Source organism: Nymphalis io, chromosome 8 (genome assembly GCF_905147045.1).
Source record: "Nymphalis io chromosome 8, ilAglIoxx1.1, whole genome shotgun sequence".
Classification (NCBI taxonomy): domain Eukaryota; kingdom Metazoa; phylum Arthropoda; class Insecta; order Lepidoptera; family Nymphalidae; genus Nymphalis; species Nymphalis io.
This window is the reverse complement of record NC_065895.1, coordinates 12,348,898-12,363,563: the sequence shown is the minus strand read 5'-3', so window position 1 is coordinate 12,363,563 and position 14,666 is coordinate 12,348,898. Positions and strand designations below refer to the sequence as shown.

The following is a 14,666-nucleotide window of genomic DNA, read 5'->3' as shown; positions in this document are numbered from 1 at the left end:
AGACTGATTCACATTATTGCATTCTTGTGAATTCGACAGTTGTTTTTAAAAAATAAATAAGGTGGATAAAGGGGCTTTGTGAGGAAAAACAATTCTATACACTGTAAATGAGCTGTTACCTTTCCTTTGTGTAAGAAACGTATACACTATTTCTCAAATCAGAATTCAGCATCTATTGCTGTATATAGTATATAAAAATACAAGTATATAAGTATTCGTGTTACCCAGACGGGATTGCACTTTGCGCAAAGCCTTATCTTGCGCACGTCTTCATTTGAAAAGTAATAGAACTTTATTTGAGCACAATTAAGTGACTAGCAAGTCATTCATCAATCACTCAATCGTAGTTAACTACTGGACATAAAACTCTCCGTCGGATCCAATCAATACAGTCAGTGATTCTCGACCGCTATGCCGCGGCACTTTTGTGTGGTGCGAAATTTTAGACATATTTTTTTAATATTATGAAATAATATGATTTAAAAAGAAAAATCCTTTTAACAGGAATAGATATTTAAATCCATAAAATTTTATTGGGTTCGTAATGTGTGTATAAGTAAATAATTCTTAAACTTATATATGAAATATTTTATTTCAATAGTTTACCGTTTTGCACTGAATTCATTTCTATTCCTAAACTTACAAGCCAAAAAAAAATTCTAAACGAATTATCTCATTTATTTCATTAAGTTGTTTAAATATTTAACTTTACGTAATACATGTATTACTCTCATATTTTATCTACACGGTCCGAATCCGATGATAAAACTGACTAGTATGACCATCACGTATTTTGTAATTACAAAATTTAATATATAATTTTTAAAATTTTTCGTCATTTTTTTTGTTCTATATCATATAAAAATTGATATAATAATTTATCAACGAAACAATTAATTTGGTTTTTATGAGCCCTTTAATTAAGAGCAATTAGTCTTACGGCTTATTTAAATAATAAATATACTTTGAAGTATATAAATAGAATAAAATAGCGTAGTTCGTTTATACGGAAACGCGTTGCGTATTTTAAATTAAGGAACAAAATTTCAAGGTTCACACTATTTTGAGTTTTTCGCGAAAAAATCGTATATTTGTATTCAAACAGTGTCGCACATTTGCAAATGTAACAAAAATTAGTGATAATTTCATTTACATAACTAAAGGTGCTTTGAAAAGATATTACTTTATACCGTTCTTATATTTTGTGTATTCTTTCACATTATAGAAGTATGTATTTATTATAATAAAAACGTTCATCTAAGGTGATGAATTTTAAAACTACTTCATTAGTGCTTACTTATATTACAAAAGGATTTTTTGTGCATTTCATCCCGTTAAAGTTGTTACACCTATCGGTGTGGGCTGTGCGAATTTATCAATCAATCATTTCTTCATCTTTCTCGTTTCTTAAAATGTTCAGGAATAAAATAGTGCGTAATATTGCTTAACTGGCCTGTCGAGATATTTTGTAAGAAGACACTTAATACTCAGCGCGGAACACGGTCGTGAAATGTCAGGAAGTGATATACGACATCGACTATAATAATATCTAAAGAATGTGTATGAAGATTGTATGTCACCGTTTTCGGTTTTCAGCATTTCACGAGAGTTAATACGAAGTGATTACTAACAGAATGGCACTGCTGGCTGCTGGACGAAATGATTTATTTTTTGGTTTTATTACCAAATATCTAAAAAACTATCCATGATTTTTTATTTTATTTAACAAGGAAAAGTTACAGTTAGTAACAAAAGGTCGACAGACAAAAAAATTGTAAAATGTAGCCTATTCAAAAATGTTATAGTTTTCACAAATAGAACTTACGTACATACTTTTATAAAACCGTTCTAAATTTGAAAACAGAGTGGAAAAAATCAATCCTAAACTCATTGTTAGCGTTAGTCATATATAAAATCGCTATTTATTATAAAATACGTCCTGCATGTCTGTCTGAACGCGATAAACGCGACAAATACGGTCTTCACCATTGTACGAAGATTCATGAAGAAATGTATGTATATATATATACTTGTTGCTGTAATAATTGTCATTTTTGTCGGTTTGGACACGGCGTCGAAATATTTGTATGTGAGTTGAAATTATGATAATTTATAAACACTGAACTGGTCACGCGAATATATAAATCTTGCAACTTATTTATTGCCCTTGACAAGGAATTAGTGGATAACACGAAGATTTACATTGATGACACAAGTAATAAAGTATATAAATGATAAAATAATATATTGACCGCACTTACGGAAGAAAATCAGTCATACGATACATCGTATGACTAATTCATTGGGATATCTAAGTTGGTTCTAACATTCTTCGTAATTAGATAGCCGTGTGTATTATTTTCGAATTTATTAGACTTTATATAAAAAAATCTAGATCATTCAATGTAGGTTACGTCTTAAAATTAATTGATATTTTATATCTGTGTGAGAAAAAAAAAACAATGTTCAACTATTGAGGAAAGGCCTCCTCTCTTCTCCAACGCCATTTGGTGGTTTAGTTGATAATAAATATGATTGTAACTAAACTTAAAAGCTATAATCGGACTCTTCTAAGATCGCATGACATACTTATATACAAATATAAAACATACAGTTTATCTGATTTTTAAATTTGATTCTTATATACATATGTATTCTTTTTTGTTCTATATATTTTTTTGAAAATGCAGTTCAGTATAATGTAAGACTTCGATGCAAATCGAATTAGCAATTTTTGCTCGAGTCCTTTGAAAAGAAACCATTATATTTACGTAGTGCATAATATTTACTAATGTGATAAGACTGTTTAGAGACTATCAAAACAAGCTGTGGATAATAATAATTAATTTGTAACCTGCGTAGTTGCTGGTTGCCGGTTGCGGTTGAGTTGCTAGCACGGTTCGCTTCCCATCGCTACCCACCAGGAAGTGTACGGTAGTGGGGTAGGTTATAACGGTATAATGCTAATTATGTAACGCAACTTAGTCAGGATGCTATAAACAGATAAACTGGCGTTAGAGAAATTTATAAGTATTTTATTATTTTTAATAGAAAGAAAATAATTTGTAAAAATATAAAATGTAATAATTTTTTTTTAAAACACTTATGTTGTCAAAACGTTTTTCAGTACGCTCACTAGTAGTAGTATATTTAAAGAAAATAATACAAAAGCAAATACAAATTATATTATTTTAATGAAATCAATAAAAATAACAATAATAATTATAACAACTAAAAATATATATATTAATATTTATTTTACTTAAAAAAAAAATTATTCCGATACCGGGAATCGAACCCGAGCCTCCTGGGTGAGAGCCAGGTATCCTAGCCACTAGACCATATCGGATCTTGTGGTAGAGGTTGAAAATAATGCTTATATAATATTATATCATTGAAGTGTTATAATCATCTGATTTTTATTTTCTTCTAAAATTCATCTCGGTATGTGGTATGTAAATATATGTGTAGCTCTCACGAGTATTTATGAACTAAAAATATGTAAACTAAAAATAACCGGCAAGTAACTCAAACACAGCTAAATATAATATAAACATAATTATTATTTTATACTTTTTATTATTTATCGCAATTCTGTGAATAAAAGGTTTATTGAAAACACACGAACATTAAAATAATATTGCTCAGATTTGAACTCACAACGTTCGCGTAAATTCCATGTTTTCAAACCACTCGTCTATTTCGGTTCTAGACGTATTTTTATTAATATATTAAAATTATAATGATCTGGTTTTGCCAATGAGTAAGTATAAGAGTCTTAACTAAGTAGGTTGGTTAAATTTAACTGGTATCGTTAACTGACCTGAATGATGTGTCTCCTAAATTAACTGACCGTGTGCAGAATATTTAAATATTTCATGAGTATGTTAATGCGTGGATGCTTTATATTAAGTCCCTGTGGCTTTATTGTAATAAAACCCGTTATTATTACTATTATAGTTAAAATGTAACGACTATGTTTTATGATTTTCACAAAATTAATTCAATTAAATAAAAAAGTAATTATAGTAAATTAATTTCAAATATAATTTAAAGTGGCTTGTATTCATCATATTTACAATAAATAAATTAACAATCTGTAACATTGTATAAATTATAGAAAAAAAAAAGTAGAAAAAAAAACTAGAATAAAAAAACTAGAATAAAAAAAACTAGAAATAAAAAAAAACTAGAAATAAAAAAAAACTAGAAATAAAAAAAAAACTAGAAATAAAAAAAAATCACTGCATCGACCGGGAATCGAACCCGGGCCGCCCGCGTGGCAGGCGAGCATTCTACCACTGAACCATCGATGCTTATGACAATATTGCAAAATTTTCGTTGTTATTCAGACTACTTGTTTTGCATCTTATCATTTTTTTCTTCTTCACCTGTAAACAATATTTCAAATCTCTTGTGATATAATAACTATGTATATTAATGAAAGTAAGGTTCAAAATACAATATGTATAACAAAATGATCTGTACTATTTCTACATTGGTTTTTAATCATTTTTCGCTTTTATGTATGTATTATAACATCCATCGGATTTATCTTCTTAATAGGTAAATATTTAATACATATAATAAAAACAGATAGACAGACATTCTGATAGTGTTCAGAATGTCTGTCTATCTGTTACGTAATTGTAATTAAACACTGTTTTGCAAGGATCTTGTCAAATACCAGATCTTAGCAAATTTAGCTGCAGGCCGTAAACAAATAACCTAGGATTACCGCAACGCAATCCAGAACCATTCATGGCGCATGGCGTGACGGTCGCAGGTTCGATGCTCTGATGGTCACGAGACTTCGTTTATAGCAATTGCGAATAATCACGGGTAAAGCTGATTTTATATAGGACGAGAAAGTTACTGGAAAGTTTTTAACTTCTACTGAACCTTTATTAAAATTTAAACATGCTTAAAATGTTTTAATTAATATTGTTTTAATTTAATAACAATTTAAATGTGCTTGTAAATCTACTTGAATTAAATATATTTTCATAGATTTTTTTTAAATTTTTTATTCCTTATCATGGCAATCGTCGTTATATGGCAATCGCCTATTTTGGACAACATTTGACAGTTAAACAAATGAAAAATACTATTGTTTATTTATATATATATTTTATATAGTATAGGTAACAGACGAGCATATGAGCCACCTGATGGTAAGTGGTCACCAACGCCACAGTGACAGTGGACAAACAGTAGACAGTGGCATTGTAAGAAATGTTAACCATCGCTTATATCGCCAATGCGTCACCAACCTTGGGAACTAAGATGTTATGTCCCTCGTGTCTGTAATTACACTGGCTCACTCACCCTTCAAACCGAAACACAACAATACTGAATACTGCTGTATTGCAGTAGAATATCTGTTGAGTGGGTGGTACCTACCAAGACGATCTTGCACAACTAACTACCACCAGTATTACTTATAAACATTTAAGCGGTTGATTTTTTGAATGCTGGAATACGATCCCGACCTCCGTTTTTCCCTCCACCTACAATATGGGTACCTTCAAGTCTAGAGTGAATAAGCATCTTCTAGGCAAGCGCGCGCCATCTTAGACTGTATCATCACTTTCCATCTGGTGTGATAACAGTCAAGCGCTAGCTTATATATTTAAAAAAAATGCTCAAAATGCTCTGTCTTCTTCTCTCAAATGTCAAGTCGCTAATGAGAGAAAGACCGAAATCACGAGTTCAACGAAACAGCCGCTAAGCAACGTTTATAAGGGTGTTAGAATATTAACAATATTTTCCTTACTGTATAATCAACGATATGTTTTATTTCTTTGTAATTAAATTAATATCTTGTATTATCTCCCTTGGGTATAAATCGAAATAAGGCTAATCGTTGGGTGGAATATTAAAGTTATTAACAGGATGTATAAAGGCCTATACGACCTCGCATGTTACAACTGCATATTTTATTTAGTGGACAAAACGGTACGCTGTGCTGCTGAAGTGACCATTATGTATTACGTACCTACGTGCCCGCAACGGGTTAAGTTTTTTATTGAGTTAAATATTTATAACAAAAAAGTCCCATCATTCATTATACTTAGTTATTTATTTAAGCGATATATTTTTGTATTATAAGTGTAATAAATATGTACGTAAACTTTAGTTAGATTTTAGTTATAAACGGTGTATAGCGGGATTAGTTAAACAAAGCCGTGTCTTCTTCTTTCGAATGTCAAATCAATAATGATAGAAAGGGAGAAATCATTGTTTAACTAAATAACTGCTATGCAATGTTTATAAGTAAGGCCATAAGTTGTTAGGCTAAACCGATTTTAATGAAATACAGACAAAACATTACTTTAGAATAATCTCTATAGTTATCCAGTTATATTTTATATGCGGTTTGAATATTATCGCACAGACCGGGAAAATAAAAATAATTGTTATTTTGGTTTTGTTACATTACAAGTAACTATATTAACTTTAAAAAGAAAATTGTTTTGAAAGCAGAGATACAAAATGTTTTTATCTCAATCTTATTAAATATGATCGAATAATATGTTTCTGTTAAAAACGAATTATATTAAATATTCCACCAACCCGTATTGGAGCAGTGTGGTGGAATAAGCTCCAAACTTTCTCCTCAAAAAAAAAAACGAGTGGAGGCCTCAGCCCAGCAGTGGGACATTCACAGGCTATTACTATACATTATATCAATTAATAACAGCGAATGTATTTTACTATTTATAAAATTATAATAATTTAATTAGTCCTATATAAAAAGCGCTGCACCGTTTGAGGTTTTCTTTCAAGTAGTTTTATTAAAGTAATAGCTTGGAGAAGCCACTTCAAATTTCAATACTTAGGGTTGCCACACACAAATAATAACAAGCAACAGTATAAAATAAATGAATTTTATTATTAATTTACTTACAACTAGCTATTCCATATTACTTGTAAAATAAGTCCAATCGTTTGACATGTTTTAAATAATAAACATTCTGTGCACGCTTTTCTTTTATTTATTGCTCTTCTATTTTATCACATGTTTTTATTCATTTAATATATCTGAGGTAATACATTATTATTTATTTCGATATGGAATAATTGTGCGTCTAATAAATTGAACAATAGTTATCTTAAGTTAATGAGTTTTTAATATAAAAATGCTTACTATGACTAATTTAATCTAAAATATAGCCTATAATATATTGGTGCGATTTTTTCTTTAGACATTTTAGAGATTTGCTAATATTTCATATAAAGTATTTTGTATCTGTCATAGTCCGTTCACTATTAGTATCTCATTATGTTGACATAATAAATTATATCACATAAATACGCATAAATAAACATACTAAGTATATTGAGCTATATATCGTATGTCCCATATTTAAATTTTATTATTAAAAAAAAAATTACTGCATTCCATTTAATTCGAACTAGCTTTATCGTAAAACACAAAAAGACAAAATAACTTACTTTATTACAATATTGTATGTATATATACATATATACATATGTGTATTGATCGATAAGCATTTCTACTCAAGTATGTATACAGCGTATTCTCGATATATCTTACAGCACGATCTAAGTATTTTCCTTATCCATTCTTGAAAAGAACTTGTAATGCTTTACGATACAAAAGACTTATTTTATAAGCTATTAATTTTAGAAGATAAAAATTATAACATTATACATTTATATTAGTATAAATGTTATAAAAATAATTTGAGATTAACGTAATGTCAATCAATTTTATTGCTATTACGATAAAATGCTGATTTTTCTGTAGATATTGTTGAGATCAAGAAACTCATTTGTTAAGAGTGCACGGTGTCATTATTTGTGTCTCATAATATACATCTCATGTCTACAGATATACATATATTTATATATAAAGCTCAAGACATTGCTTGTTTGAACGAACTAATATCTACCAGGTCCATTTGAAAAAAAAATGGCTTCATGATAAAGGGCTATTCATTTCTAGACTAGTTTCAATCCGCGAATTTAACCGCATTTGAGGTGGGAGATGTTTCGTGTCCTATGTACTTTTCAGTATTCGTTTCAGTAGTTAAGACGTGTAAGCGTAACGATTAAACAAACATACTTTCGCCTTTATAATATTAGTATAGCTCTCTATGTGACTTTGAAACTAAGAGCTCTTATGTTGTATAATTTTATCATCTATGTAAATTTAACAAAGAACTATTTAAATAATATTAATATTACCTAATAAATACCAATAAATTATATTGCAACATATTGCATAATATATAAGTATATCAATTCTCTTCGAGTCCCTACAATAATGGTATCTTTCGTAACAGCCTGTGAATGTCCCACTGCTGGGCTAAGGCCTCCTCTCCCTTTTTGAGGAGAAGGTTTTGGATCTAATTCAATCACGCTGATCCAATGCGGATTGGTGGAATACAAATGTGGCAGAATTTCAGTGAAATTAGACACATGCAGGTTTCCTCGCGATGTTTTACTTCACCGTAAAGCACGAGATGAATTATAATCACAAATTAAGCTCATGAAAATTCAGTGGTGCTTGTCCGGATTTGAACCTATGATCATCGGCTTAGATTCACGCGTTCTATCCGCTGGGCCATCTCAACATTTACTACAATAATGTTGAAATTAAAATACAACGAAACATTCCGTCAAAGCGTCAAAATTGTTTATCTTAATGACATTTCAAATTGTTTTTCTTACTCTAAATTGAAATTCGTGAAATTCATGTTCGTGAGAATGAGACAGCTTCCATTGAATAAAACGGTTATTGTTTAAAATACGCCTTCGGTATAATATATTTCGTCTTCGTTTGTGTAAGGAAACAGTTATTAAATTGTCTTAAATAAATAACGATAATTCAATTTGTAAATACATTATAAACTTGCTCACTTTAGTAGTTTGTTTTTATTAAATAGGACTAGAAAATAGTAGCTGGCCTGACTGTTCAAACCGGAACACAACAATACAAAGTATTTATGTTTGGTGGTAGAATATGTGATAAGTGGATGGTACGTATCCTGACGGGCCAAGCACAAGCCCCAAAACCCTATCACTATGTAGTTCAACTTTTTCACCTATGCCTATGACCTCAATCTCCCTAAAAAGAAACCTATTCAATATTTGCTTAAAAGAAAACTAACACTCCCTTAAGATAGTCAACTGGCACACATTCCGAGCCAATGAAGAAGCTACCTGGTCTCTACGACGTGTCCATAGTTCTAAATCCTGAAACGTATATTGTGATGCTGTCTGGTAATAGAATTACAGGCACATTCAAATAAATTAAAGATAGGATACACCACGGGCACGCACGCACGCACGGGCAACACGACTTTGGAGATACGTATCCAAGAAAAAGAAAAAAAATGCTTACAAATATTGATCCACATAAACACAGCCCGTATTTTCCATGGACGTGGGTACAAATGTAACGAAAACCGTAGCCTCAGTAGCCCTAACTAATTCTCTTGACATTTCCCAAGAGGGGTAACCGCGCGACCTAGTTTTTCAAGACCGTTTGAAAAATATCAACGTTCGCTTTTCTACTTCGTCTTCAGAGTATAACTTGCTATTGAGACAAGGTATTGCGACCGTCAATTTTCTTTGCTTAGTTTTAATAATTAACTTTAGTTCATCTAGACTTACAGCTTATTTCTTTTAATATAATTTTTATTTTAGAAATCGGGGATGAACTTCAGTGTTATTTTGTAGGAACTTACTTCATTACTCACCCTTAGAAAGGTGACAAACAACTTATGGTGATATACTATTTTGATGCGTGCATTCTTAAAATGTTGTAATTATTATTGTCAATGTCGCATATCACTTTCTGACTTTTTACGACCGTTATCTCCGGTGAGTTTTAAATTTGTTCTTACAGAATAGCTCTAGAGTACTATTAAAGATTTCGATTGATTTCACTACTTTCAAAGATTATCTATGTATAAAAATAGGCAAAGACAAAGTTAATATATTTTACATTAACTTTTTCTATCATTCTTTTTGGAAAAAAAAAATTGAGAAATAAGGGTAGAAAAAAATGTTCAAAACGAGATTTCGACCAATTTGCGAAAACTACTGTTAAATATGAATTCAATATTATATTTGTTTTGCAACCTTAAAACATATACCCTTATGTGCCAAACATGATTGCTGTGTCTTAGTATTACACAATATTTTAATGTCATCCATCCTCAATAATAGTCTAACTGCAAAAGTGAGTGAGTTTATACGCGGAAGAATCTGCGTGCAGGAACTAGTATCAATATATAGTAGAAATTAACACAATACTGCATTATCGTTCTAATGGAACGTTTATCCGCATTGGAATTAATTAAAACGAAAATTTTGTTATTGGATGATCAACGTGATCGGAATATCGTATCGGTTGGGTTGATTGGTGGTTTAATAAGTGAATCGCACCAACATGCGCATGTATGGCAACGGTGACAAAAACTTTTAGTTGCTAACATTAATTCACACTTGAATACCTCTTTGGTATAGTTGCAAGCTAATCAGGCATATCCCGAGGTCATTGGTTAAAACCTGGCTTGGGCCAATAAAAAGTTATTGAGTTGTACTTGTTTGAAAGTGTGTACACTCCCGTGCTTCGGAAAGCAAACGTGCTTTGACCGTTAGCCCTGCGCCTGAACTATTTCTGGTCGTGTCGAATTTGCCGATTGAGATCGATTGAGAGTGAAAGAGTAAAGAGTGCACCTGTGTTAGCGCACACACTGTGATAACGACCATTATGGACGAACTATTTTATCAAATTAAGTTATAAAAATATATTGTTATCAATTGGCTAAGAACTTTTTTCTGATGTCGTTGCTTTTATATTTATTATATAAAATCACAGTGAAACAGAAGTTACTTTAGAGACTTATCTACCAAGAAGTTTCGTTAAAAAATCCCTTCGTCAGCCGACATGGGAACTTTGAGATCCAAACGTCTTACACCGCTATTATTTTCTTCAAACGATTACACAAAATTGCACGTGTTGGTAGCTGATAATTTTGATTTAATACGCGTGTACCAAATCAATATGTACATTAGAAAATCAATGAAACCAAGTTCACGATCCGATCCTTTCCATTAATAAAATAACATTCATTTGGTTATGGTCGTGTAATAACATCCAAAAAGAGGAGACACCCTTGTCCAGGGGAGGTACACTTTCAGATTTCTTGTTAAGAACAAAATTGACAATTTATAATACAAATTCCACAAATATGTTACTTACATATTATACATATATTTGAATAAATTACTATACATTGTTGAATTGTTTTTCGGTAGTAAATATTTTGCGATAAATGTATTATAAGGTTTACAATCACATTGACGGCCTCGTTGGTCTAGTGGCCTAATATAAGGCCGCAGACCCGGAGGTCCTGGGTTCAATTTCCAGGTCAGGCTAATAAAAAGTTATTGGGTTTGTCTGTAAGAAAATTCTCAGTAGCAGCTCGGAGTCTGGAAGATGGAAGTGTGTTCACTCCCGTACCTCGGAAAGCACGTGAAGCCGTTGGTCCTGTGCCTGCTTTCCTGTCGTGTCGGATTGCCGTCCCATCGGATTATGAGAGTTAGGGAATAGAAAGTGCACCTGTGCTTGCGCACACACTTGTACACTATAAAATCTCCTGCGTAGTTGGCTAATCTCTCTTGAGATTGGCTGCCGTGGCCGAAATCGGTCTGGAGGACATTATTATTATTATTATTACAATCACATTTGCGTTATCGAAGTTTTCAAGTACCGATGTAATCTTAAACGTGGCGTTTCAGAAATAGTAGTTCAGTATTATTACTTAGGTTTGTAATTACAGCTGCGGATGAATCTTTTTCTTTTATTCAGAACACGAAGAGCAAATCGTATTGTTATTTCTAATTACTTCCATGTTTCTAGTGTTTTATTAAAATGGCTTGGGGCTACAGTGTATTGGACTTAAAAAACCGTGATGGAGTCGTTCTTCTCGGTATGATGCCTTTCTGTGAAATTGGGTCACCCAGTTCATTACTTTCTTACGAGATATCGATTTTTCTCACACTCGATTTTTCTCTCACGATTCAATTTGCATTTTCTCAGACTTTCCAGAACACTCACAATGAAAGTAATACTTTTGGTTTTTTGACATACCTACTTAATATATTAAAAATTTAATATCACTTTATGAAATTTTAATAGATACGTGTTTGATGTTTTGCCTTTGTTACAAAACGAAAGACAATTTTATAACAAATTCGAAGCATTTGTCAAAATTCTCAATAAATTCAGCGATTAAGTAAGATAAACTGTTTGCATGGCAGAATAAATGCCCCATAACAAATCAAAGACTGCAACGGCGTTCCATTCAGCCTCAACTAGCTTCGCGAGCGGTTGACATCTAAAATTTATTAATACAAAGCCACCGGGATATACACCAGCTGCATATTGCAAGTGAGCCAGTCAGTCGCCTTGCATCCGTCGCGCGGGGTGCACGTGTGCGGTGTCATCCGTATAAATATATTGAATAAAAATTTGACGTTTCAACTTCGTTCTCAAACGAAATCGATAAAATCGATCATTGACCGCATCGATAACTCATTCATGACACTGAGTGTTCGATTTTAGAATTTTATCGGTTAAGTTCTGTTTGTAAACAGTGATGGGGTGATTAAATTTAGAACGTTTTGACGTGCACGATTCATGGACTAGTTTTTTTTTTTTCAAAAACTCGTTCCCTTTGCTATTTTAATTTTTTTCTCAAGTGGAGTTAACTATTGTGTTAGTGAATAGAATATTTTTATGTGTGCTAGTGATGTTTATCGTGCTATTATATTTGTGAATAATTCTCTTGGATTCAATCAACATGTTCGGAGTGTTCATAAAAAGGTGGAAACCAAAAAGGTACGAGCTCTATTTCTCTTTAAACAATGAGTATTGATTAGCTATAATTATATTGAATAATAAAAACAATACGTTGCGAAAACAATGACAAACACATAACAGCACATTGTTTACAACAGATCAAAAAGTGACAAGATACAGTCATTACTATAAATACTTTAGCTATAAAACAAGCGGTAATGATATTCAATGTTATAGAAAATCAATTAAATTAATTTTTGGACCTATTACTCTAAACTTGAGGCCTTGTTGATAAAATCTATTTATGAATTATTGAAGCTTTAATATGCAAGTGTAAAGGGTTGCCAAAATAGATAAATAGAATGTATTAAATTGGGCAAGGCTTACACTCAAGTGAACTATATTTTATTTAAAATTTGGATTGCAGTTTTTAATTTATATTATATATAGCAAAATATTATATATATATATATATATATATATATATTTTATAATATATATAGCAAAAACAAACATACTCCTAAAAATTTGCTTATTATTACTAATATTTCTTACTGGCTACATTAAAACTTGGGTTATGGGTGTTACATACATATATAGATATTTGGAAACGTTGATTATCGGGTGTGGAGTTAGAAATTGATTTTTATCTTTCTGTCATAATTAAATCGAAGGAAGAAGACAGAGCATTGTCCAACTAATTACCCACTAATCAAGGATTAGTAAGGTCATATGTGAATTTTAGATAAATTACACGTTTTGTTTGACTTTATATATTAAATTTTATATAATCGATGCCTATTAAGATGTCGGCGTTAATAACTTAATAATTAACGTGAAAAAATATTACCTTTTGTTCTTTTGTTTGAGGAAATTCAATTAAACACGCAATTTTAGAATGTAATTACATGTCAGTGTAATTAAATATATATATATTTATAAACAATCACCAAATAAAGTAGCTTGTTTTAAAATTAAGTCGTTTATGGCAATTTGTCCTGTAGTGTTTTAATCACGGAAATTGAAATACATATTTATATAATCGCTTGCCTGATTTACCTTAAATGGAATTATCCAATAAGATATATTAACATATACGTTTATCTTACATCTAAAACTAGGAAATTAAAAAAAGTGCTTGCAATAGGTTTTGCTTATAATTCGAATTTTAAATATTTACGATGTAATCAAACTTGACTTTCAAATTTTACTCAACTTGCCTAAAACAAGTTACATAGAAAAAATCGGTACGTGACATTTGTGTAATTTATCGGGACAAGTGTCAACCCTAGTAATAAAGCATGTCCCTAACAATAATTACCGCGTAGGCAGAGCTATAACTCAGGGGTCACATTGAAAACAGGTCGTTCATTGCAATTGTTAGGTAAATCTTAGATTTCAGAAAACAAGTAGACACGTTATTACTATTGTAAATATATTATTCTTAATGTTGGTATTAATCTCGATGCGATCAAAATTTAAATTTTAAATCTAAGTTATATTTTCACGTATAATCAAGGATTAAATGACTTATTCAAAATAAAAGTGATCTTACAAAAAAATACGAAACTTTTTTTTTAAAACAAACTATGAACACTTTGTCTCCTTCTGAAAATAAAATGTTAATTAATTTTAAATTATCAAAGCAAATGTAGCGTACATTACAGAAGACCGGTTCACCAACAAAAATAGGTCAAACAAAAACCGGGGCGAATGACAACCCTAGTGAATTTAAGACAGCTTTTGTTTAAATACAAAGTAAAAGGCTAAGCTGTTTAGTAGTATGCTTAGTTTTTCTATTAAGATAAAAATATTACATGCA

General features: G+C 31.0%; 1 protein-coding gene and 2 non-coding genes across 4 annotated transcripts in view; 1 reads left to right on the top strand and 2 right to left on the bottom strand.

Annotated features, from left to right (window-relative positions):
• The window catches only part of LOC126769937 (uncharacterized), a 411,147-nt gene that overhangs the window by 16,211 nt on the left and 380,270 nt on the right, over nt 1–14,666 (top strand). The window contains exon 1 of one of the 2 annotated variants that reach the window (XM_050488950.1): nt 12,465–12,883. The exons of the other annotated variant lie outside the window; for it this stretch is intronic. Coding sequence (XP_050344907.1) covers nt 12,846–12,883 — 38 coding nt within the window. The 5' untranslated portion in view covers nt 12,465–12,845. Of the gene's footprint in view, nt 1–12,464; nt 12,884–14,666 lie in introns of those variants that run through there. 2 annotated transcript variants of the gene reach the window in all.
• Trnae-cuc (transfer RNA glutamic acid (anticodon CUC)) lies at nt 3,278–3,349 on the bottom strand. Its single transcript has one exon. It is a non-coding gene; the product is annotated as a tRNA-Glu (tRNA).
• Nucleotides 4,246–4,316, bottom strand: Trnag-gcc (transfer RNA glycine (anticodon GCC)). Its single transcript has one exon. It is a non-coding gene; the product is annotated as a tRNA-Gly (tRNA).